The 25,452-nt window shown below is 38.5% G+C and overlaps 5 protein-coding genes across 7 annotated transcripts in view; 3 read left to right on the forward strand and 2 right to left on the reverse strand.

Annotated features, from left to right (window-relative positions):
- Positions 1-20,100, forward strand: part of LOC6040797 (cation-independent mannose-6-phosphate receptor) — a 209,579-nt gene extending 189,479 nt beyond the window's left edge. For 2 of the 3 annotated variants that reach the window (XM_038266675.1, XM_038266676.1), the window contains exons 6-8: positions 14,045-14,288; positions 18,273-18,406; positions 18,909-20,100. In XM_038266675.1, the coding sequence (XP_038122603.1) occupies positions 14,045-14,288; positions 18,273-18,406; positions 18,909-18,989 (459 nt within the window). In that variant the 3' untranslated portion in view covers positions 18,990-20,100. Of the gene's footprint in view, positions 1-14,044; positions 14,289-18,272; positions 18,407-18,607; positions 18,707-18,908 lie in introns of all 3 variants that reach the window. The other variant, XR_005279066.1, reaches the window with a different exon arrangement.
- Positions 325-851, forward strand: LOC6040804. The gene is made up of 2 exons (XM_001850093.2): positions 325-414; positions 483-851. The coding sequence occupies exons 1-2, from the start codon at positions 408-410 to the stop codon at positions 788-790; spliced, it is 315 nt and encodes a 104-aa protein (XP_001850145.1). The 5' UTR covers positions 325-407; the 3' UTR covers positions 791-851.
- On the reverse strand, positions 2,753-3,260 carry LOC6040806. Its single transcript, XM_001850095.2, has 2 exons — positions 3,177-3,260; positions 2,753-3,121 (listed from the first exon to the last, which is right to left on the reverse strand). Exons 1-2 carry the CDS (start codon positions 3,181-3,183, stop codon positions 2,847-2,849), a joined length of 282 nt encoding a protein of 93 aa, XP_001850147.1. The 5' UTR covers positions 3,184-3,260; the 3' UTR covers positions 2,753-2,846.
- LOC6040807 lies at positions 9,319-9,820 on the forward strand. The gene is made up of 2 exons (XM_001850096.2): positions 9,319-9,419; positions 9,487-9,820. Exons 1-2 carry the CDS (start codon positions 9,413-9,415, stop codon positions 9,759-9,761), a joined length of 282 nt encoding a protein of 93 aa, XP_001850148.2. The 5' UTR covers positions 9,319-9,412; the 3' UTR covers positions 9,762-9,820.
- Positions 20,101-23,260: 3,160 nt separating the features above from the next.
- LOC119765259 (mitochondrial transcription rescue factor 1) lies at positions 23,261-24,108 on the reverse strand. The gene is made up of 2 exons (XM_038248756.1): positions 23,652-24,108; positions 23,261-23,592 (listed from the first exon to the last, which is right to left on the reverse strand). Exons 1-2 carry the CDS (start codon positions 24,047-24,049, stop codon positions 23,331-23,333), a joined length of 660 nt encoding a protein of 219 aa, XP_038104684.1. The 5' UTR covers positions 24,050-24,108; the 3' UTR covers positions 23,261-23,330.
- Positions 24,109-25,452: the final 1,344 nt, after the last annotated feature.

Consider the following 25,452-nt stretch of genomic DNA (forward strand, 5'->3'; position numbering starts at 1 on the left):
CTAAAGGTAGGCGATCCGAAAGCACAATAATCTCGCAATTCGCCTGCAATCACACTAAATTTTCGATAACAAGAATCTCCTTATCACTCTACGCACTTGGACTGCCCTTCTTATCACCAACTTGCACCTTTTTGCGCGCGACATGACCACATAGAAATTGCTCGCGGCGTCTCCATATTCTTCGGGACGTTTCTCTGACCGCAGAGGAAAATTCCTCCAAAAGCTTTTAACTCTAATTGCTTGAATTCGGCAACGAATCGGTACCGGCGGCCGTGACTCAATTAAGATGGACACGATAATGCTTTCAAGGGGGGCCGTATAAAACAACTGGCCGGTGCCGTTCGGAGGACCAGTTGACACTTGATTTCAGGACACACTCTTGGCCACATCTTCGAGACAATTACATTATGAAGGGTATGTTTGGTTTTGGTTTGGAAGCTTCGGGAACGACGGAAGTTTACGTTGCGTTTTGGATCTTTCAGCGATCACCTTGATTCTGCTGGCGGCCGTCGTGGCCGGTGCTTCGGCGGCGGCTCGCTGCGTCCGAGACAACGGAAGCGGTCAGCCTGGCTGTAAGAACCTGGAGGAGGTGACGCAGGGCGTTTGGCGCCACAACCACGACCCGACCGCATACTGGGAGTGCTCCAAGCTGAACCAGCCGGCCACGCTGAACCGTTGCACGAGTGATTCCGCCTTCCACCCGACCCTGCTGGAGTGCGTCAGCTGGGATGACTGGGAGTGGCAGCCGACCTGCGCTCCGCTGACCCGACCGGACGTCGTGGACGCTTGAACCCTCCTGATTGATGAGTGATTTATGTTTTTGTGAGCAAATAAACTTTGGTAAACTGACAGTTGGTAGTATTTGTTGTCAATTTGAGGCGATGTAAACAATCTTTGAGGTTAGAAATTTGTAATGGTGATAACTGTCAAATTCCAAAATAAACAAAACAAAGGATTAATGACAACAACAACAAACTGTCACATCACTTATCTTTATTAAAGACAAAAGTCTTGCCACTCCACTGGAAAGACGCACTGTTGCATTCCAAAGTGGAAGACCGTTCCCGCTGCACAATCTCTCTCTAGCGGAAACCAGTAACCGGTCGCGTGCGGAATACACTGGTAGTACATGGTCCAATCGCTGTGCGGATAATGGGTCGGATCCATGACCGCACAAACCGGAACCGGACATATGCCACGTTCCGGCGTGGGAGTCGTTCCAGCATCCGTAGTCGTCGTCGCTTCCGTTGTTGTGGTTTGCTCCTCAGTTGTCGTGGTCACCTCTTCCGTAGTTGTAGTCACAACCTCCGTAGTCGTCGACCCGTCGTCGGTAGTGTCCCCCGGAAACTCGCAACTCTTCACCCAGTTATCGGCACTGACGCACCCCTGACGGGTCCAGCTGAACAGGGTGTCCCCTTCACAGGGCACCATCGTCGGGACCATTCCCCCAGTTGGTCCCGGCATGCATCGCACAAAGTAGCGGGTCAGCATCGCAACCGGCCACAGAACCCGCTGGTCGGCGGGACTCTGGCAGACCACCTCGGGACACTCGGGAAGTTCCTCCGGACAGGCTGGTTCCCAGTCGGCGGGGAGAACGCATCGTTGCAGCCGGAAGTGGAACAGCTGCTTGTCGAAGCAGGGTGTCTTCAGCAGGTCCCAGTTGCCGTCGCAGCGTAGGAAGAAGTTGGCGTCTTCCAGAGGCCACAGGGTGTTCCGGTCGGCCGCCGTGGAACAGTCCGGATTGACGCACCATGGGTGTTGGACTTGGGAGTGGATGAAGGTTAATCCGGAGAAGAGCAGGATCGCTAGTTGAAGTGCCGCCATTGTGACGGGTGAAGATTTGAACGGATACTGAAGGGGATTGTTGTTTTCGGCGTAAATATAGGTTTTAATCTAATCTGAACGGAACCTGTGATAGCCGCGTGTCGAGAAATGACTATCAATTTGATTACCTTTACAACGCGAGTTGTTCAGGAAGTAGGAGATGTATGCTTTAGGAGGCTAAATCGACAAGTAAACAATCGAGAGGTTAACAAAATTTACAGCCATCAGAGAGTTTCCTTTTCTTTCAAAAACACTTACACAGACTTAAATTTATTCCCGCAATCGTGAATATTGTTCATGGATTTGAGAACCACGAAGGAATATATTCACGTTTATAGCGGTAAGGCTTTCTTGGCCCAGTGAGAAAAAGATATGATTTAACCCAAAAATTACGAACTTCTCTTCACAGTGTCCTGATGCAAACAATGATCGAGCTCGAGCTGTCACAGCCCTGCAGATTATGTTGGCTGACATATCGGGCGGTTGGTTAAAAAATAGCTAGAAGTCGCCTGACAAAAAACTTTTGCTAGAAAGAGATAGGAAATCTGATGCAAACAAACGCGCAGCTGTCATGTAAACATCCTTTGAATGTGTTAGTAAATTTCCTACTAGAAAGCCTTATACCACACCATACTCGATGAATAAGTTCTTTTGTGGTTCCCAAAGTCATGAACAATATTCACGATTTTGGGAATTGATTTTTTCCGTGAAATAATTTCAAAGTTGTTGAGTCGGGTGTCCGATTCTCCGGCTCCAATTTTTAGATTCATCTCTTTCGTTTAGTTTCGTCGTCCAGTGTCAAGTTAAGAAGAGTTGCTTTTAGCGGAGACACAAACCATTAGACTAATTCAACTTAGGAGTCAAACTTAGGAGCTTAGGAGATACCAAACGGTTTTTCTTCAAAATTAAAACCACATTTCAAACTATATTCTTTGTTGGCATCAAACCGATATGCTGGCAAAACTTTTATTGTACCTACGTTTGTTCGTTCGTCAAAAAAGAAACCCCCAAACCCCAAACCACTACTCCTTGCTCGGTGGCCGGCACGTTGGCGTCCAGGACCAGTCGGCCCAGTTGATGCAGGTGCGCGTGGCTTCGCTGAACATGCCCTCCGTCGGGCAGCGCCGTGGCTCGGCCGGGCTGTTTGCGGTGGTGCACTCCCAGTACGCGGTGGGGTCCCAGTTGTTGCGCCAGAGCCGGGCGGTCATCTCGGCGGCGTTGCAGTCCGGACGTCCGTCGGAGTCATCGCGGATGCATCCGGCGGCCAGGGCCAGCAGGGCGGCAAGGGCAATCAGGACTGGAAAGAAGGAGTCGGTTTGATATTGATAGGAATTTGTTAAAAAAATACTAACACTTCATATTCAGTTGAAAAGGTTGGAATTCTGTAACAGGCAACGACTTCAGGGAAAGTGATACCTCCAGATACCTAAGATTCACTATTTATATCATCAAAATCACCCAAGTGACGCGATGCCCAACGAGATGATGTCCCAAAATGTTGTCCCGACATGAGTTCGGAAGACTCAGAGCGATAACGTCCATCTACATTAGTTGCAGTTTTAGCGTAAGTTTCACGAGTCTTGTCCGGTGGATGCAGCGCAAAACAAAGTTCCAGCGTGTTCCGATAGCGATCGAGCATGGTTGTAAACAGAACTCATTTCGGCGCATCAAAAGTGGATGTCAGATATGGCGCTTGTCTCGATCGAACAGAGTCATCTTGCTCCAGGGACAGATATTTCTGTAGCTGAAGACATTATTACTATGTAACGCTTTAAAAATAGATCAGTTTAGGAGTTTGATGGAGAGATGCAATTTAAAAAATCAACTGACGGTGACAGAATTAATGATTTCTTGAATTTCAGAATCATAAATCACGTAGTGCTATTTATTTTTATTTTTTTTATGAATTAGTGCCATTTTGCATGTAGCAAAACAAAGGTCTTAAATTATTGATGAAATAAATAATGTAATGATATGATTATATGAATAAATCATAAAAAAAAAACAAAAAATGTCTTAATTGCTTACGAAAAAGTAAATCTACGGTAATTCAACAGAACTCTAAGTTGGAAAACAGAGAATCCAAAAAAAAATTGTCTGAATAAAGAAGAGTTGGGGAAGAATCAAGTCCATGTTTCAAAAGGTTTATATTAAATTATTTAAGATCGTTTGGAAAAATCAGACCTAATTTAATTTTTTTAAATATTGTTATCAGAGGGGTCTGAAAATTTTACAAATGATCCATATTTGGACAACTTGATGGGAATAATCGTGTAAAAATGTAATCTAATAATGTTGGAGAAGTCGCTATTTATTTAGCGAAATCTTAGCTTGCAAATTTGATTTTACATCGAAAAATAAAGTTGAAAATTTTTTGCGACCAAAATTTCGATTTTTTGAAAAAAATCAGTATTGATTCAAAAATGTATAACTCAGTCAAAGATTTTTTGTACAACCTAGAAATTTCTGAAAAGTTGGCATTTGATGTCCCCTAAAACATATCAAAAAATAAAAATAGTGTTTTTTGCAAATCAAGTTTTTTGATTTGATTTTGATTTGATGTGATAACCAACAGGGCCACAAGGATGACCTATGTAGCGGTTGCCTAGAATTACAGTGGCTCAGACTCAAAGGGAGCATCTTCAAATTACTGCCGTATGAAGGGCCAAAAGGGGTGGTTGGACGCGTAAGAGCAAAATCACTCACGGTGTCCTCAGGGGAAGAGAATCTCCTTCCGACAGTAACCTCCAATAACTCCGAAAAAAGTCTGACAAAGCTGAAAAACAGGGCTCGCACCCTGTTGGGGGCCTAAAAGGGCGCGGCAGACAGCTGGAGACTGACAGGGGTCAATAGATGTAGTAATTAGGCAATCCTTTAGAATTGTATAATTAATAAACTATTTCCCCCTTGTGACGTAGTTCTGGTCTTCCACTTTCTACATCCAATCTCCGCCATTACAGCATACCGTCCACTGCCCTGATGCTCCCTCCCCGATCCCTGGCTTTGATTCTAACTACTGATGAAAAGGAAAATCATAGATGAGAAAAGGTCAATGCGGATGGAGAGCAAATTGAGCTCAGTATCCCCTCACAAAGACTGGTAGTAAGTGTGAAAAAGACAGTGGAAAATATAAAGAAAGGCAGAAAAATAAAAAGATAGAATGTCAATGCGGATGGATCGATGATCCCCTCACAATGACAAAAAAGAGACAGATGATAGGGAGAGTAAAAGAAGAACAGAAAATCAGGAATAAGAAATAGTCAATGCAGATGAATGACAAATTATGCTCAATATTCCTCACAAGTTAAATACTTTGAATAGGGGAACTATACCCTTTCTCAGCCTATTTCTATTATCGGCCTATCAGCACTTTGATCATGAATTACAGCTTATATAAAGTGTTTTTGACTGTTCCAAAGTAATAAATAGCTCAAATAAAAGTGAGCAAGCAACTCTCCATTGTTGAAACATCTGAAAATGTTGATTTAATAGCAGAAACGGCAAAAGTGATGAGAATTGGTCGAACGGCTTAGTGTGATTAAAATGGGTATATTTCCCCTACTTTGAATACTTTAAATGCTTTAAATATTTTAACATTTTTTAAATCCTTCAAATACTTTAAATACTTTTAATACTTTAAATACTTTAAATGCCTTAAATGCTTTAAATAATTTAAATAATTTTAATACTATAAATACCTTAAGTACTTTTAATACTTTAAATACATTAAATGCATAAAATACTTTAAATACTTTTAATACTTTAAATACTTTAAATACTTTAAATACTTTAAATACCTTAAATACTTTAAATACTTTAAATAAATGCTTTAAGTACATTAAATACTTTTAAATCATTAAATATTTTAAAAACTTTAAATACTATAAATATTAAATACTTTTAATACCTAAAATACTTTAAACATTTTTAATACTTCAAATACTTTCAACTCTGTAAATACTTCAAATATTTTAAATCCTTAAAGACCTTTCAAAACATCAAATACTCAAAATACTTTGTATTCTTTGAATACTGTGAATACATTGAATACTTTTAATACTTTGAATGCTTTTAATACTTTAATACTTTAAATATTTAAATTCAATACTTTAAATATTTTAGGAACTTAAAATACTTTTAAAACTTTCAATACTTAAATACTTCAAACATTTATTTTTTCAATACTTAAAATACTTTCAAAATTTCAAATGAGATGAGAAATTGTGGAGCCGATGGAGAGCAAATAGAGCTCAGTGACCTCTTAAAAAACACCAATATAGAAAAATATTCAGCACACTACTTCATTAATTTGAAATGATTGTAACTACCACCTTATCACCCACACTTCTATTTTTAAATATGTAAACAAATTGGAAATTCAAAATTGATAAAAACGGACGTTAATAAATTAACATTCCAACGCGAAAGGCTCCAAAAAAGTTGGAACGGTAACTTCAACTCAATGGTTCTCGGGTATAACTCAACTAATCAAGATGATTCTACTTTCCAGTGATTAGTTAAGATGTCTAGATGATCCTAGAACTTTGCAGAACTTAATTTGATCAAATCTGTAATTTTTGCGCTCAAACTATCTTTCCAACTTTTTTTTTTCGCCTGTAAAACAAAATTCGCCAAAAATTCCGCAGAGGCAGTCGTTTTTAAAAAAGGTGGAACGATTTTTTCGGTCGCAGAAATTACAGATTTCTTCAAAACAAGTTCTGCAAAATTTTAGGATCATCTAGACATTCTTACAAATCACTGGAAACAAGAATCGTCCCGATTGGTTGAGTTATGCCCGAGAACCAGCGAGTTGAAGTTGCCGTTCCACCTTTTTTGGGAGGCTTGGGCGTCCGTGTAAGTTGGACATGCGTTGGGCGTTCCAGTGTTAATGAATGTCGCAAAAATTTCAATCAGATTTTTTTTTTTTTCATTAAAATTATGAATAATTTTACTCTGAATCAAAGTTGTATCTGTTTTATAGCAGAAACATTTTTGAACCAAAATTTGTAATCTGTTTAACTTTATTACATTCAAATCAGAAAATCAGAAAAAAACAGAATTATTTTCCAATATCCACCAAAACATAAACAGAGTACCTTTAACAAATTAATAATTTTATATTTAAAAATTTATCATGTGAAAATTTTTGTAAAACATTGAAAATTTTAATTGAGCGAAACCAATCAAAACCAGTGTGGATTCGAAAAAATAATAATAAAAAAAATAAGAAGGCCATGGAAATCAGAACTTTGACACAAAAAAAATATAAAAAGTCATTGCCTTGGCTTGGCATATATGACAAAAGTTATTAAATAAGAAAAATGGAACTTCCTCACCGGGATTCTGCTGTACATCCGCAACCTTATCCCGTTCCAGTCGGTCCGTCCAACAGCTTCGACTGCGCCAGGGTTTTCCACAACAGCGCCATCGGACTCTAAACAGTACCGATATCCATCTTCTTTCAAACTTCCAAAGGTTACGATCCCATGAAAGGCTCTCTTCAAAAACTTACAAGGTTCTTTGTTTTAACTGGCGCTCCATAAACACCCGGATTTTTTTTCTTCTACACTCTTAAAAAACAGTAGAATTTTTCTTCGCAAAAATTCATTTCTGTTTCAAACACTAATTCATTTGCGGGGGCACTCCTCCTCTTCCTGGGAGAATTAACTGTACGCGAGGGACCACGAAACGGAACCGACAACTTTGAATTACCGTTTTTTTTGCAAATCAAGTTTTAGTGACAAAAAGATAAATAAAAAATCACCAAAAATATTTTTACCGTGTATCATTTTTTCCTCAGTGTAGGCCATGTCCATACCTACAACTTTGCCGAAGACACCAAATCGATCGAAAAATTCTTTCAAAAGATACAGATTTTTGAATTTTCATACATCATTTTTGTATGGAGAGCTGCCAAATTGTATGGTAAATTATATGGACAAACTAATGATGGAAAATGGCTTCTTTGGGCATACCGAAGGCACCAAAAAAGTTTCAGTCGGATTAAAAAATACAAAAAAAAAAATCGAATGAGCGAAATCTGAGAGAACTGCTCCACACATAACCTTCGGACGCCTAGAAATGACTTTACTTTTTTGTGTTGCAAAAAAAGTGGATCCATGTTATTTTAAATTATTGATTTTAATTTAATTGTTGGGCAATTATCAGCAAACATTTGTCTTATTGAAGAAAATTAAGTTAATTTTAATTTACATATCTGTAAAATGCCTAGTTCTTTATTTAATGTTTATGTAATGTTGTATTTTTTTAAGGGATTGTGTTATACATTTACAGTATGTAAATTAAAAGTACATTCGCCCTTTGGGCACTATGCACATTTTGTGACGAAGGGACCATCCATAAGCCACGTGGACACTTTTTTGAACTGTCAGACCCCCACCCCCCCCCCCCCCTGGACAATTTCCATACTAAACAAATCTTTTTTTGTATAGAGCGTGGACAATCGCTCATCATTTCGTAGTTTTTTTGGTGATAAAAATAGGTCAAATGATTATTGGTAACCTAATAGAAACAAAAAATTATTGAACAAAATTGATCAACTCCATTTTCTGCAAGTAAAAGTTAGATAATACTTTGTGATAAGGATATTAAAAATAATATCAAGATTCAACATTGTGCATTAGCAAAATTATGCCCTTGTCAAGATTAATTTTACAATCAAAAATTTGGTAGAAATTTAAGCTGATCGATTAGAAAATTTAATTGTGTGACATTGAAAATCGAATCAATACAGAGCACATTCGCAAACTCGAATGTCGCTTTTTCAATTTCCGCTGACTAGAATGCTCGCTAGTTCGATAGTATTAAAAAAATACTCAAACTGATGTAAACATTTGAACCTCACGATTTCTGAGCACCCTGCTTCAAGCTTTTGACCGATTTCAGACATCCGAAGGAAAAGTGCTATTTGGGTGATTACCAAATATTTTTTTTTGTTTCTTGTTTTTCGTGGCTGTATTTCAGCAACCCCCAACGTTGAAGGGAAATTTTTGAACACCCTGCAAAATATTTTTTTATGCCAAATCAAAAGTAATAAAAATGGTTTTTTGTTCAATAAAACTAGAAAAATGAAACTGCTGTCAACTGCTAACTGATTGTGTGATGAGCTAGCGCTTATCCAAATGCACAATTAATAAAAAGGCTAGTTTTGTCAAAACTCAATAAAATATTGTGTCTGATCAAATCAATTTGAATATGAAGAAAAAAATAATTAATAACTAAATAAGTGAATTGTAACAATTATATTAATTATTCATTATTACAAGGTATTTTTTCTCCAGATTGCTTGCTGACCGTAATATTGTCACCATCAAATTTAGAAAACACCTCAGACATTTTATCTCGAATCATATCATCTTGTAGAACAATGCGCACCAAGGTTTTGCCACTCATGTGTCACCCACCGTGCAAGCATTTGAACAATTCGCGATGTGAAGTTTGCTGAAATGATCTATTGATAAAAATAGATATGCAGTAGAAAGTTAGGATATAAATTGGAAGTCTTCGATTCTCAGAAGTATCATTCTAGTTTGAACCTTCCTTTTGGTAGCTGACCCAATCTTTAAAAATGAAATGTGAGTATTTTTCTTAAGAACTGTAAACAACATCATGCAAACCTATCATCATTTCCCAACAATTCAGTCCTGATTGCCCTCGCCGCCCTGCTGGCCCTGGCCGCCGGATGCATCCGCGATGACTCCGACGGACGTCCGGACTGCAACGCCGCCGAGATGACCGCCCGGCTCTGGCGCAACAACTGGGACCCCACCGCGTTCTGGGAGTGCACCACGGCAAACAGCCCGGCCGAGCCACGGCGCTGCCCGACGGAGGGCATGTTCAGCGAAGCCACGCGCACCTGCATCAACTGGGCCGACTGGGCCTGGACGCCAACGTGCCGGCCACCGAGCAAGGAGTAGGAATTTACTGAGGGTTTAAAATGTTGAAAGAATAAAAAATCGTGTATTAAATTTGATTAAAATTTTACATATTACTTCGAAAATTTCCATTATGATCACACACTGTCTCGGGGAATTTAGAATTAAAAAAATAAATAAATAAATAAATAAATAAATAAAAGCCAGCCGAGGTTGATCCCTTGTTTTTGAGCTGTCAATCGCAATTTCAAAGTGAAAAAGTCCAGTTTGGTGGAAAATGTGACAACGACAGCAGATGTAAATAAACAACAACTGGTTGCCTAGTTTCTCGAGTTCTTGTTGTCAAAAGTGCGGTTAAAATCCAAGTTACATTGCACCCAAGTATCAATATTTTTGAGCTTTTTCATCGCTTCTAGAAAGTTGTTGGGCATTCAAGCAATTCAAGCAACTTTGTCGAAGACACCAAAATTGTATCTCGCAATCTACGCCTTCTATGACTAATTTTGTCAATATCATCAGAGCAAACCCTCAAAATCCGTTTTTTGGAGGTAGCAGCTCATGGCCTATCTACAATCACTTAGCTCCGAATAGTTAAGTAAAGTATTGTCGCCGCGGCACTAAACCGAATTGAGCAGGTTTGACTCTCGCGACGATTTTTTGTCGCGAAATATCTGTCAAGCATGTTTAGATGATTTTGAATCAGTGTGTTTGCTTTTTTTGTTTTGACGGCTTTGGATGGTGAGAAAAACGTGGCTGTTTTTTTCTGATTTGCCGAGGAAATGGAACGCTTCAGATAAAATTATTATTTAAAATCTTGGTTTTTAGTTCTGCTACCACTAGAACTGTTTCAATTGTGGTAATTTTTGAAGGTCAGTCGGTTTTCAGCTTCAGAAAAAGACGCAGAATGGAAAAAAAGTCTTGGTTAAGTTGCTGATTGCGGATGGATTCCGTCTGAATAAAACAAAAACAAGTGGCCATCATTGGCGAGGGCCTCAATCCGGTCCGTTGTGTCCTACCCCCGGAAGAGTTTTGCTGATGCGGGTTGTTGCGGGTGCCGATTGAGTAAGCTCTAGAGTCAAAATGGGAAGTCCTAGCCACCAATTTGAAAATCAAAAGCGCCGTAATTGTTCACTCCAAGTTAGACATCATGAAATGGTCCATTTGGTTGATCAAATCCACGCTCACAGAACGCTTTCCGGTAGATCTTCGTGATCGATTCCGTGCTCCGTGTAAGTCGCGGCGCGAGTCTTTTCGCAGCTCAACTGGCGACATTTCAGTTTGGTGCCGCGGCGAAATTTTGTTTTGATTTCGCGTGTGACATTTGAGGTACACTCAGAAAAGAAACAACAGAAAATTGCTTCGCGAGATGAAAAACACTCGCGCTGTTATTTCGATTTATTTCAAAAACCACAATAAAATTTAGAAAATGTACACAACATACGGCCGTCATCCACAATCAACTTAGAAAATTTGCTGGGCTGATATACGTTGCTATGCAGTTGTTTTTTTACCTTTGATATGGAAACGTCAACTTACCGTAGATTTTGAAATTTTCCAAACCATACGTTTCTAATTTTATTCCTTTTCATTGTAGAAGATCAGATTCATTTCCATTGATTCAAACTCCTAAGCTAAGTGAAATTTTCTAAGTTAAGTGATTGTAGATAGGCCATCAGAGTTGCATTGTTAATTTGATTTTGATTAACCGCGGTAAATTTTCTTGAAATATTTTGAATTGTCAAAAACCTACCAAAGCATTAACCACATTGCACAGTGGTCCAGATCGCAAAATTAAGTGGAAAATGGATTTTCCGAAAAATGGTGACGTTTTGGAGCTTTGGTGTCTTCATAAGAGTTGTTGCAAATGGAAAGGGGCAACTTTTGGTTTGGTTCAAAATTAGGGTGGTTCACGATTAGGGTGATTTTGAAAATCTAACTTTTCAGGAATATTTTTGGGAATTTTTATGTCTTCTAAAAAGTTGTTGGGCTGGCCAATTTAAGCAACTTTGTCGAAGACACCAAAATTTTATCTCGTAATCTACGCCTTCTATGACCAAATTTATAGAAAGCATCTGAGCAAACTAGAGCGTCCAATTTCCCGGGGTTACATAATTCCCGGGAAACGGGAAATTTTCAACAAATTTCCCGGGAAATCCCGGGAATTCCCGGGAAATTTGAAATTTAACGAAAATTATTCAGATCCTGTTTCTGCTCAACATTTTGCAACAAAATTGTATAGAACAGTAACTTTAATGGTCAAAATGAGTGTGAGGGTCAATCAATGGCTTGATTGCTTGTAAAAAATCAAGCAACTGTGAGAAAATATATAAAAATTATAATTGTTAATGCTGCCTTCCAAATCGTATCAAGTAAAACAAATGTTGAGAAGTATTTTTTTAATCAAAGTGGACAGTGAAAATCTATGCTCTACAACCATAAAATTGCTTTTAAATTTGTCTCAGTAACCATAAAGCTGAAAAGAAAAAAAAACAATCACAACTCAAAATTTTCAGATATTTGAAGCGAGTTCTTGAAATTTGGTTGCATTCTTTGATAAATTTCATTTTCGTTTTTTTTATGATTTTTCATGGTTTGATTTATTGTATGATTTTAGGTAAATGGTTAAATGGCCTAATAAATTAATTAGAGTAAAATAATATACAAGGTGTAAAAGTGGTTGACATTAAACGACATTTTTTTTCATAATAAACCCTCTAACGTCCTTGGAAGATCACGTGCATCATTAATTTATATCTTCAAATTATAATTTCTCGAAATATTTTAAACAAATTCTTCTAGCATAACCCTTTTTGAAAAATTGTATTATATCAACTCAGTTTTCATCCAATTTGGTCAAGGTAAACAAAAATGCTGAACAAATTTCAATTTTGATCTTGGCCGGAAGAGGTAAATATCTTATTTTCAAATGATATAACAAAAAAAATCGTTTAAATAGGTTGGGCGTCATCCATACTATTCATACTTTATAGATGAAACCTTGTCAAAATAATAGCGAAATTGTTGTTGCCCAACATATAAGCAAACAATATTCCTAGTTATGAATGCTTCAAAAATAAATACTATCTGCATTCAACCTTGATATGAAATTAACAGACAAACTGATTAGTTCAATATGAACAGCAGATTGAAGTGAATAAAATCAAATCAGGTTATGTAATTATAATTTTTTATATGAATTTTCAAAACATTGGTGCAAAAAAAGGCAGGCAAATGTATACTTCCGCATGTATTTCGGGAATTCCCGGGAAATTTACATATTTCCCGGGAAACGGGAAATATTTTTATCCGGGAAATCCCGGGAATTCCCGGGAAATTTTTTCCCGGGACGGGAAATTGGACGCTCTAGAGCAAACCTTCAAAAATCAGTTTTTTGAACGTGGCAATTCAGGGCTAACTTTTAGAGAAAAGTGATATTCGGAGCACTTTTAGAGCTCTACAAAACGAACATTTTCATTTTTTGACATGTCAATGTGGACTTAAGGGTCAAAAGCTACAGCCATTTTAAGGTAAAAAAGATGCAAATTTAAAGCTTAAATATCTCGAAATGGCGCAAACCAAATTTTAAGCACTAGGTTGCATTTGAAAGAGGAGATCTAGCACTACGAACGCTGAAAAAATCTCAGGGGTGTTTTTCTTTAAACTTGAGATATCTTCATTTGAAAAAGTCTAATTTTCAAGGGAAAACCATATGGGACCACCCTAACGAAATTCGAAAATTGTCCAAATATATGTTTTTCCATGTGATTTTGCCCGCTGAATCTGAATCTGCCCTCAGATTTGAGCCAAAATGTCAACAAATCGATTTTTGGCCATATTTTGGGTTTCCATGTAAAATTATCAGTCTTACGGCAAATTTGATTAAAATTATGCTGCGCTGTAAGAAAAAACGAACAACTTCAGTTTCTCAAAGTTATTACGTGTCTCAAGCAATTACAACACAGCATCGCTCACCTTTACCTCACCTGATGGTGTGACAATCGCATCAACAGCTTGTTACAACCAAAACAACACAGCTCAACAACTTTAGGGTCACATTTTTCGCTCGCATGTCTTCAGAGGTCCCACCAGCTCTCATTGCATTGTGTGTTGTTTTGAAGGAAAATTACCTTCATTTGTCGCGAAACTTTTGCCCCATCACGGCTGATGGCGCTTCCCATGAGAGGTGACCACCTTTTGTCGCATCACGACAACGCTTCAATTGTTGTTTTACTTATTAGATTACCTACACAGTTTCTAATTAGGGCAATTAATTCACGCGCGAGACTCACTTTTACTTTTTCTTTCGATTTTGTCTTCTTTTGCAGCAAACTCCCTGCCATCTGGTGGTGACGCAACTTTCGCCGCAGATTTGTGACCTCGTTGGAGCTACGGCAGCGAGTGATGGCGCAGGTAGCAGTACGGAGAAACCGGGTACGCCCCCGCCAACCAAGGGAACGTCATCGACCACGACGACGACGACGCCGGACCCAAAGGACCATGGCGGGGATCCGAAGCATCCTGCGGTGACCGATGCCACCCCGGCGGAGGGTTCTTCTGGGGGAAGAGTTGGTGAGTTTGTTTCTTTGTAGTGTGTGTTTAAGTTTTTAGATTAAAAAAAAACTAATTCTGAAATACTTTAAACATTTAACAAATTGGAAATCTACATTATTAATAAAACTTATACAATCAAATCACCTCCGTGTACGCACGAGAGCAAGCAGCAGTCAAGTGCTCAGTGCTCCAGCGTTTTTTCGATTTTTTTCGCCGTAGTTTACCGTGATTAGCCGCGAGTTTGCTCCTGCAGCATGCCAAAGGCCAGCCGTGGCCGTGGCAGTTCGAGTGCGGCCTCGAAAAACCCGCGAAGTTCGTCTACCGGCCGTGTGCAAAAAGGTAAACAAACCAACGCCGTGTCGGCCGCCATCGCACAGGGGAGCGTGAGCGCAGAAGGCATCGACAAAAAGTTACTACATCCCGGGTATGTTCCAAGATCACCAGTGCGAACCCGTTCCGGTACTTCCGGTGCCACGACCAGTGGCACATCAACATCCGCCAACATCCCCATCAGGAACGAGTTCCAAATGCTGAGCGACGACGAAGAAAACAACAACAACAACACCGACGATAGCAGCACTACCGACGACGACGACGACGACGATGGTCGTGCACGGAAAAAAGTGCCGACGACTAAAAAGAACAATTCTCCGACGGAACGAAGACCACCACCAATTTTTGTTTTGGACACCTTGGCGGACGATGTTGACGAGTTGCTGGAAGGCCTCGGATATTGTTTGAAAGTCGGCAGTGCAAGTGATCACACTGAATAAAAAGAATTTCGACCTGGTGTTTGAAGAATTGAAGCGTAGCAACTTCAACTTCTACACATTCAACCCCGAGAAGCCCCCTGTTAAGGTCGTCTTGCAGGGTTACCAAGACCGTCCAATCGCCGACCTGAAGCGACACCTCTCGAACGCCGGAATAAAACCGCGGGAGATAAAAGTGCTCTCGCGCAAGACAACGGTAACAGGTACACACACACTGTACCTGTTGTACTTCGACCGCGGCACCGTCAAGATCCAAGATCTGCGGCGGACTAAGACGTTGGACGGTTTTTGGGTAAACTGGCGGTTTTACACCAAGAACCCGATGGACGTAGCGCAATGCCACCGTTGCCGGAAATTCGGCCACGGCTCGCAGAACTGCAACCTCCGGCCCCGCTGCGTGAAGTGCGGTGAGCCACACCTCTCGGAGGCGTGCGCACTGCCACGAAAGGCGGACTTGGGGGAAAACGCAGAACAAACTAAGCCGCGCGTAAAGTGCGCGAACTGTGACGGCAACCATACCGGCAATTACCGCGGATGCGTCGCGCGCAAGGCCTACCTCGAGGAGCAGGAAAAGAGGAAGGAGAAAGCAGCAGCATCCCTCTCTCCTCAGCGGAGTACGAGCGCAGCCGTTCCTGCAGTTGGGCAGCGTACGGTTCCAGCGGACAACCCAGCGATCCCTCCTGGATGCGGGCGATCGTTTGCCAGCGTGGTCGCGGCCGGTAGCGGCAATGCGGCCCAGCAAGAAGTCACCGGGGAAGATCTCTTTACCCTGCCGGAGTTCTTTGCTCTCGCGGGGGAGATGATGACGCGGTTTCGGAGCTGCCGTAACAAGGCGGAGCAATTTCTGGCCCTCGGGGAGCTGATGATCAAGCACATCTATAATTGATTATTTTTGTCTGTGATCTAGTTTTAAGCTTTCTCTCTATCTATCCTTTTCCCATTGCTCTTTCTGTAAGTTTTTTGAAAACTTTTTCTTACTCTTGTCTATTCCATAGTTATAAGTAATAATTTTTCGATTGAATTACGATGTAAAACACAGCTGAAAGGAACACCAAAACTCTGTTGTGTACCTAAATGAACTCATTGTATCTTGATTATTCACAAATAAAACCGAATTGAATTGAATTATTGAACTTGGTAAAACCCAGATGAAAAAAAGTATTAAATAAAGAAAAAAAATAAGCGAGCACCTGGGACGTATTTTATGAACAGCTTCTTCAACCATCTGTGTGCCACAATATGTTCTTGAATGGTTTTCAAAACGTTTGTCTAACTCACTTCTGAATCTTGAAGGCAGGATGATGTTAAAATCGGTTCTAAACTGCAGTTAACATAATTTTTGTTTATTTATTATTGATACCAAAATAATTGTGTCAGACTCTCGAGTGCATACGATAAAAATATTTTCAGATTTTTACAATGTGACCTACCATTTGTAAACGGCCAAAAATGCTTAAATAGCGAAATTGGAGTTAAATGGACCCAAGTTGGTTTTTGCGGTGTAAGTGGTTTTTTTTTACCGGACATTTTCACATAAGTTACGTACATTTTGGATGGCCGCATGGTACCAGGGAACCAGCCGCGTTCAATTAAGTCCGATTTTGTGTCCGTTTTCACCCAACGTGCAACGTTTACCTGACCCGGTTTAGAACCTTATAGCATAGAATAGGTATAGGTAGAATTACAACTCGTTGCTCTTCCCATATAATCGCTTGGCGACACTGCCAACAGTGCCATCATCAGGCCAAACGGGGAACTAAAAAGTCTGCAAACTAAATGAGGTGCGCATTTTTTTTGACACGCTGTCATTTGCAGTGACAGATCGCGGGCGCGATTTTATTTGATATTTCTCGGGTTATTTTTCAAAAGGTCCTTAGCGCCAGTTGTTAACGAAGCGGTTTTTTAATCGGTTCTAAATCAATTTACGAATAATCAAAATCAAAAATGCTTTGAATTATTCATCTGCACGTCCTTTAAATGCTCTTTACTGAAAAAATAAAGGAAAGTTGATTTGTTTTAATTTCGGAAGCTTGAGTGCTTCGGAGGTTCAGAGCTGGAAGAGCTTATCGGGATTTCTCGCCGGATAAAGGCTTTACTATTTTTTTGTTGGGGATCTCCGCTCGATGGCTTTCCCTAAACACGGGGCATTTCCGCTTTTGTCATCGATTCTTTTCGGTCGTTCCCCAGAAACGCACCACAGCTAATAATTTAACAGTTAAAGAACCTAAAAAACATTCCTGTTGCCAAGTGTCTGTACAGGCGAAAAAATCGTTCCTGTAGCTGAGTTTGAGTGCTGGCGAAAGACCGATCCAAAGAACTTCGTAAGCTCTTGCAATTATGAACCACCGGAACGTACGGAACGCTTAAGTTTGCATTTGCATTTGCAAGACATTCTTTTTAACAACTGTCGAAATTAAATCCAAAGTTTTTTTAAAAGGTCCTTTCAGCTATTGTCTTTCATATGTTAATAGGACCTTTTAAAAAAAACTCTAGAAATATAATTTACAATAAAAAAAAACCATTGACATTATTTTTTGCAGGATTATTCTTGAAATTTGTAAAATAATATTCAATGCCCACCTAACTACGACCATCTTGTACCTTGGAGTAGGTTAGTTCCCCGTTTCGCCACCAAGCTCATTTAGGCAACACTGTTTTGTCTCCCGGTTAGATTAATGAGTGGCAACTCTACCTATACCTTTTCTATGCTTATAGTCAAGAGTTTTTATGACATGTTTAACAAACGTTCTCTAAGCAAGTATGACTTGCACTTGCAAAACTAACTTAAACCACGCACATTTCTAATGGAATAAGATAAATTAAACAACAGAAAAACGTGCGCTTTCTCCAGCGTTCAAGATTTCTCAGGGAAGCTAGGAAAACAATCAGTTCTGAAATCTCTTGTCGAACAAAAAGTGCTACTTGGGACGTAGTGCTAAAAAAACCTATGCTTTTTCATGTTATTTATGTTTTAAAATCACATTTTTTATAAGTACTCAAAACAGCACTTTTCATTAGAACCCTGTCCTGAATTGCTACGTTCAAAACATAGATTTTTGAGGGTTTGCTCTGATGCTTACTATTTACAAAATTACTCGTAGATTGCGATGTTTGGCGTCTTCAACAATAACTTTATATAAGAGAAAAAAAATCCCAAGAATGTTCTAGATTTCATAAAACCCCTAATCGTAAAACACCATCTCATTTTTGAATTTCACCCACATCTTTCCAGGCGTCATCCTCGCCGTCCTCACCCTGGTCTCGCTGGCCGGCGCCGGTGGTTTCCTGCTGCTGCGCAACCCGGAACGGCGCGAGTACCTGCGGTCCCTGTTCCGCGGCCGCAACGTGCTGGTGCAGTATTCGAGGGTAGGTGGCACCTTTCCGGACTGGCTGTGATTGACAACTGCGTCCTTTATCTTATGTGTGTGCGTGTGCTCTAGTTTGGTTAGCTTTATCGCTTTAATTGCATTTAAAATGTACTTTTTGAACTACTTGAATATACTTTATTAGCAAACTGCTTGTGTATCGCCCACTGATTTACTTTCATTACTTTTTTTCTTTTTCTAGGATGGCTTTGTTCAATTTTAAGCATATTCTTTCCCTCATCCACAAGTGTATTGTGTTTTTTTTTGTAAAATATTTCAGTTTGTCCCAACCAAGTAAAGGGTATTTACCATTTTTTTTGTTTCCTTAGGTCGCACTAATCCCGTACTAATTGTATCATTTAAGAGCCAACTTGTTTTTATTCGTAACATTACTAAGTCAATTTTTTTGCTGAAATTTCAGTACTGCATGACAGCATCTTTTAAGCATGTTTCAATTTATTTAAACGATTCAAATTTAATCCAATTTGCCTAAACTTCGACAGGTTCGCACCAACGAGGAGGCCAGCCTGTTGATGCATCCGCCGGGGGCCCTCTCGGACAGCGACGATGAGATGCTGATTTAATCTGTGCGCGTGTGTATGTGTGTGTTTTGTGATTTTCAACCAATCCATTTTACATCGATTTAAAAAAAAAAAACAAATATTGAAAGATACGCGCCCGTCGCCTTACTCGCTGTGTGATGATTATTACCACTAAATTAAAAAAAAAAACACTAAACTAAACTAGAAAAGAGAGAAGGAAAAAAGCTGCTAACGTGATTTGACCAGGATTGCGGTGAGGGTTCAAATGAAAGGGTGGAAGCTGGCGTGTTCTTTACATTAGTCAATTTCTTTCTATTATAATATTATAAATCGCTAACATGTAATGAGCGAGGCTCAATGTTGTTTTTCTAATGATTTAGTAAGAGTGAGATTTCTAGTTGATTAAAGCCGAACTTTTCTTTAGCAAATATTAATTTGATAAAATTTACACTTTTTCATGAGATTTTGCGCAAACGTCTTTGAATTCCAAGTCATTTATCAAACTAAGCAGTTGAAAATTCTACATATTTTTAATCCGATTTTAAGACTTGATTTGTCAACTTTTCAACACAATTTAAATTTTAATAAACATTTTTATTTGCAAATTTCGATTAAATCGACAGTCTTCAGATCACTAATAAATCGGTGGTTGAAATAAATATTGGTTAAAAATTGTCCAAATTAACTATGTTCTTCAAACAAGTACGAATCCTATTGTCCTTACTAACCTTTGAAATAACTACTACAAGATTTAACTTGTTTATACCGATCCGATTTTTTTGCTGATTCACATGAAAAAAAGTTTTTTTTATAATTTTACTGAATTTATGTTACTAGATTATAAATTTTAAGAATTCCTTTGGAATATTTCTATGGGTTTGACACAACTTATTATTTGCTTTTCATTTATTTATTTTTTACAAAAAAAGTCGAATGACAAAAGGTTGAAAGGACAAAGCGTCGAATGTGGACAAGTACTTTTTTGGGTTTTGAAAAAATGAAACATTGTTTAATAAATTCATTCAATTCATTAGACAACCAGTTTTGGTCGTTTTCTGGGAGATCCGGCCGAATTGTCTAAGTTATAATTGTAGAGAGTGTTTTGTAACAAAATTTTCGATCGTAACACAATTTTCTATCCGATCAACCATTTTAAAAAAAATCGCTCCTCTGTAATTACTCTTAGCTTTAAGTAAAATGTAATTACAAAATCCGACTCGGTTCTAACCAGGTCCCAGCACCGAAAAGGACCTAATAAAAATGATGTTATGAATAAAAAAAAAACATTTTAAAAATACACCTATATTTTGTTTGTAAAAAAAAGGTAGATTGCTTCCCCGTATAGAGCCCTAAGACGAGATGCATTGTCAAAAATATTTAATATTTTTTGCGCCAACTTTGACGAACTTAGAAGGTAACGATGAAATCCGTAATAACCTTTCAAAAAGGCGAAATCTTAAATGTATACAAGAGTTTATTCCACTTCAAGATTTGTTAGAGGTCCAATAAACATTTTTTTTTTTGTTTTTTGGGTGTTTTTGAAACCGTATTCAATGCAACCCGGGCAGACGGTAATAACAAAATTCATGAAATTTCAATAACAAATACTGTTAAAATAACAGAAAATGTTATCGAATCTTCTTGAAAATCCATTTTTGCATAAGAGTTTAATAACAGTTTATGTTATGATAACAAAATTTGTTATTGGTCTGATATTGGTTGAAAGCCAAAACAACTTTGGAATAACATTTTTTGTTATGGAAGAATAACTCCAAATGTTATTGGGATGATCGGATTAGTTGTTAAAATAACAAAAAATAATAACAAAGATTTGTTCGAAGAATAACTAAATGTGTTATTAGTCTGTTATTACAATAACAATGCAATAACAAAAAAATCATAACGATGAATAACAAATCCTGTTATAAATAACATGAAATGTTATCCGCCTAGTATTTTCAAATATCAAAAAATTTTATTCCCATGTTATTTCCGTCTGATCGGGAATGCAAAAAAAATAAAATTTCGTTAATTGGACCTTGTTTAAAAAAAAAATAAAACAATCCGGACTTGCTCTAGTGACAGCATTGGGTAGGGATTGGGTAAAGTTGCCATGGGATTTGCTACTTGTTTAAATCCAATGTTTTACCCTCATGAAATCTTTAAAAATGCAGTCCAGACTCGATTATCCGAATCATGACCAAAAAAAAAAAAAGATTTTTCATATGTTTTATTATCTTATTTTAAACATCAAATTCGAGTTCTGCTACCACAATTTAGTCAAATTTGAATATTTGATTGTCTTTTTAATTTGAAAAAAAAATTTCAATATTTTATCACCGACATTTTGGCCGCCATCTTGGATTTAAAAATTTTAAATAATTCTAGAGTAATTTGTGGTTCATCCTTAAGCTCGACCATTAAAAATAAGACAAAGAATTTTTTTTCCTGATTCGATTATCCGAAGTGAAATTTTTCCGAGGCCTTCGGATAATCAAGTCTGGACAGTATACAGAGAAACCTGTTACTTTAGGCGTTATTTGTGTAAGACCCCCAAATGTAGTTTGTGACAGCATGTCATCAGGTCGCTCATTCAGTGCTTGAGTGTGCATTGCAATAAATCGCAAAGTTTTATTTAGTAAACCGGTCACTTCTTTGGCTAAAAAGTGTCCACGTAGTTTGTGGATAGTCCCTTACAAATGTTTACGGTAGTCGAGATCTTACTTGTGTCAAACGCATTCTGACCTGGAATCCCTTTGGCCAATTGTCGCACTTACGAAATGTGAAAAATAGGCAACTGTATTAAGCGGCAGGTTTGTTCATTATAAATATGTACTCTGCTCAAGATGTACTCATTCTCTACATCATTAGTCATAGTCGGAGTTTTTGTTGGATTCGCTGGAGTCAGTTCTTTTTGAAAGGCAGTTGGAGTAACTAAATCTCTAAATCCGGAGTTCGAATAACTCCACAAACTTGGAAAATATTCAAAATTTAAGTGAAGGTGATATAAAATGCTCGAAAAAAGCTCGGAATTTTTTGAACGTTTAATTGTGCATGATACTCCATTGATCGCTACTTCCCCGAACCCGGGCATGCCCGCCTGACCTGGTTCGGGGAAGTGGCGTTCGGGGAAATGGCCGTTCGGGGATATGGTCATTCGGGAAAATGATTTTCAGGGATGTGGAAAATTAGGAGAAGTGGCCATTCGGGAAAAAGGTTTTTAGGGGATGTTGCCATTCGGAGAAGTGGTCATTCGGGGAAATGGATTGTTCGGGGATATGATTTTCGGGTGAATTTCATTTCGGGAAAGTGTCTTTTCGGAGATGTGGCATTTGGGGAAATGTCTTTTCGGGAATGTGGGTTTCGGGGAAATGTCATAGATTCGTCGATTCCTCTTTAACCATAATTTTTTTTGTAAGCTTCAAAATGCGTTTTATAGATCTGCACAAAACGTACAATTTGCTTTAAAAAAATGCAAAAATGTTGCGTCGTTCCAGAGAAACCCACAAATTAAGGGACCTGATATCAGTGTCGTAAGTTAGTGATAGAAAAAAAAAACTATCATAAGATGATTCCCGTATCAACATATCAGAAGGTATAGCAACCGTCACAATGGCTTGTGAGTTCTCTTTTTTGTCTCGTGCTTGCTAGCAAGAGCATTCTCTTTCTGTCACTCCTTTTCTTTCCCTCGTTCACACACACTCGCTGAAGATTGTTTTGGTTTCTCAGAAAACAGCAATGAAAGAACGCACGTAGTGAGTCCCGTTAAACTGAACTGCAAATATTGGTGCTGAAATTCTCGTCACGGAAAGAAGTGCTGTGAATTATGGGAGATGAAATATCGGGTATGATGATTGTAGTCGCTACTAACTGAAAGTTCGATATTCTTACAACAATGAAAGATATGAAGTTATTATTTTAAACTAAAGAATGTTAAGGATGAAAAATGAGCTTGGTGCCTCGATTAGATTAATCGATTTAAAACTTAAAATGGTAGATCTTCAATTATTTATATTCGTTGGATACAAAAACGTTTGGGCAAAATTTCATTAACGAAAAACAGAATGAAAATTGAAAAATTATTTGGGCTAAGAGAATTGTTCAGCACAACTTTTTTTTAATAGAAATTATTAATCTGAAACTAACGGCTTTCGTACTGTAATTTATTAAAGATCTAGGTAATGGAAACAGAAGCGGTGGAGAAAGGAAAGCTTTACGTGAGAATTGAAAGACTTTTTATCGCGGAACTAAGTACTATAAAAAACACAACTGAGATAAAATAAAAAAAATGAGACACTATGTAAAACAAATCATTGTAACTTTCAATAAAGACAGAGATAATTTATTAAAACATTTCTATTCTTCTAACCCACACAACTTGGTTCAACGGTCTCCGATGACGGCATCACTTTCGTAATTCTCAATGATTAGGGATTTGTGCCTCCGCAAACTAACTCCTATGCTTTCGGATTTGGGATTCGCCGCGAGTATTTCCACCCGTGAAACGATCAGGTGGTCCGGGTTGGTAGGACTCGTTCCCTTCACGACATCGACCTCGTCGCCCACGTCCAGCTGGGCACTCTTCTTGAGCAGTTTCTTTCCGTTGACCCGGATTTTGCTCTCGTAGAAAAGGGTCTCCACTTTGCTAAAATATTAGTAAAATTAGTTTCAACAAAAACTCAAGTAATTTTACCGAATCCCTACTTCCTCGCGATTCCCAACCCGGCCTTCACGATCAAATCCGCCCGCAGGGAACCGACGCTGGTTTTGACCAGCTTGGCATTCTTGTCCGTTAGCAGTTCGTCAAACTCATCCAGCTGGTCCTTGCCATCGTCATCGTCGTCCTCATCCTCGTCCTGGCGGCGTCCCTGCTGGTTCCGGTTCACCTTCTTCGATTTGCCTCGAATCAGCTGATTTTGTTGCTGCTGTCGAACCAGCTGGTTGTGTAACGTGCTCGTGCAGCCGGCCAAGTTAGTGTAGTTTCGCTCTGTTTTAATTGATTTTAGTGAGTTTTGCAGGCAGCAGTAGGAAGAAGGGGGGAAGTTGGTATTCAACAATCGGAAAATGTTCCGGTTTAGTGTGTTTCTAGCGACGAACGACATTTTTCGCGTGGAAATTCGTCTTATTGAACCAAAACTAGCAATGTAAACAAACGATTTTGACAGTCAAAACAAAGCAAAACAGTGTTGCCGGCTATTCGAGCTTTACCTGCGCTCCAGTTTCTTGCTTGAACACGAAGGTGGCAGCACAATCGCTGGCGGAGCTTTTGAACGTTTTCCCTCTAGTGGTCGGTGGTGAAACTATTGGAAGAGGTGATGGTGGTTGAAAGCTGCACATAAATTCGGTGGTCATATTTTCCAAAGCTTGTGAAGGGGGAAAATAAATGTTTCCGAGCTTGATTCGATGCTTTGATGGGAGTTTTTGGGAATGGAAAGTGGAAGGAAGCAGTTCTGGAGTTTTTTTTTGGAAAGGACCAATAAACCAAATTTTCAGTTTTTGCTTTTTGGGTGTTTTTAAATACCCCTGACTCAAGGCGGTTTCAAAAACACCCAAAAAGCAAAAACTGGAAATTTTATTGGACCTTTTCAAAAAAAAACTCCAGAGTTGAAGTTTTCTTTTGAAGTTGACTTGCTAATGGATTCCCCTTTACATTTGTGTTTGAAGGAACAAATACACTCAATCCCCGGTGGTTGGTCACTATTTCGTTTGACACTTTTTTAGTTTGTACCCCGTTGGTTGGTCAAAGTCAAACTGAAAAGTGACGAACTGTCACTTTTTACACGGCGCTCACGCACACTATCAAAACAAACGTTTAGTAGTGTGAGTGAACTCCGTGTAAAAGGGGTGTCAAACTAAAACGTGACCCCGTTCGTTTGACAACAGTTGGTGTCAAACCAATAGGGTTTGAGTGTAATGGATTTCCCTTGCCCTTTGCTTTTTTTTAGGAATAATTTTTGAACAATTTGAAGAATTTCGAAAAAAAAAATCCTTGATGAAAAACTGTCACCAAATTTGAAGCTTCAAAATGATCAATTTTTGCATTTAAGTTTGTTTAACTCGTATTTTTTATGTTTATTATTTTTTTCTTCAATTTTTCCATTTCAATTTGTGTTTTTTTAGAATTTAGCAGTTCTGTTCCAGGACGTTACATTTGCCATTCTGAGATTTGGAGAACCTTTCAACTGAGATCAATTCATAAGCCTTTGCAGGACTTTTCTATTTAATTTCTAAATATTTTACCTTTTGCTTTCCCCTGTTATCAACGCCGGTACTCTTTCGTTAAACTTCAGAATTTTTGTGTTCAAACTTTGTTCAACTTTTCATTTTTCTGTTTTTTTTTTTCTTTCAAATAATGTGTTTTACCTTTAAGCAATTCTCTCAAAAAGAGCAATTTTCTTTAAAAAAAAGTACATAAATTTAAATTTCGTGCCATGGTTTCAACCTTTTAATAAAAAAAAGTGTTTTAAAATCATTAGTTTCCAAATATGTAAGTATTGACGGGATT

The sequence above is a fragment of the Culex quinquefasciatus genome, chromosome 1 (assembly GCF_015732765.1).
Source record: "Culex quinquefasciatus strain JHB chromosome 1, VPISU_Cqui_1.0_pri_paternal, whole genome shotgun sequence".
Taxonomy (NCBI): Eukaryota; Metazoa; Arthropoda; class Insecta; order Diptera; family Culicidae; genus Culex; species Culex quinquefasciatus.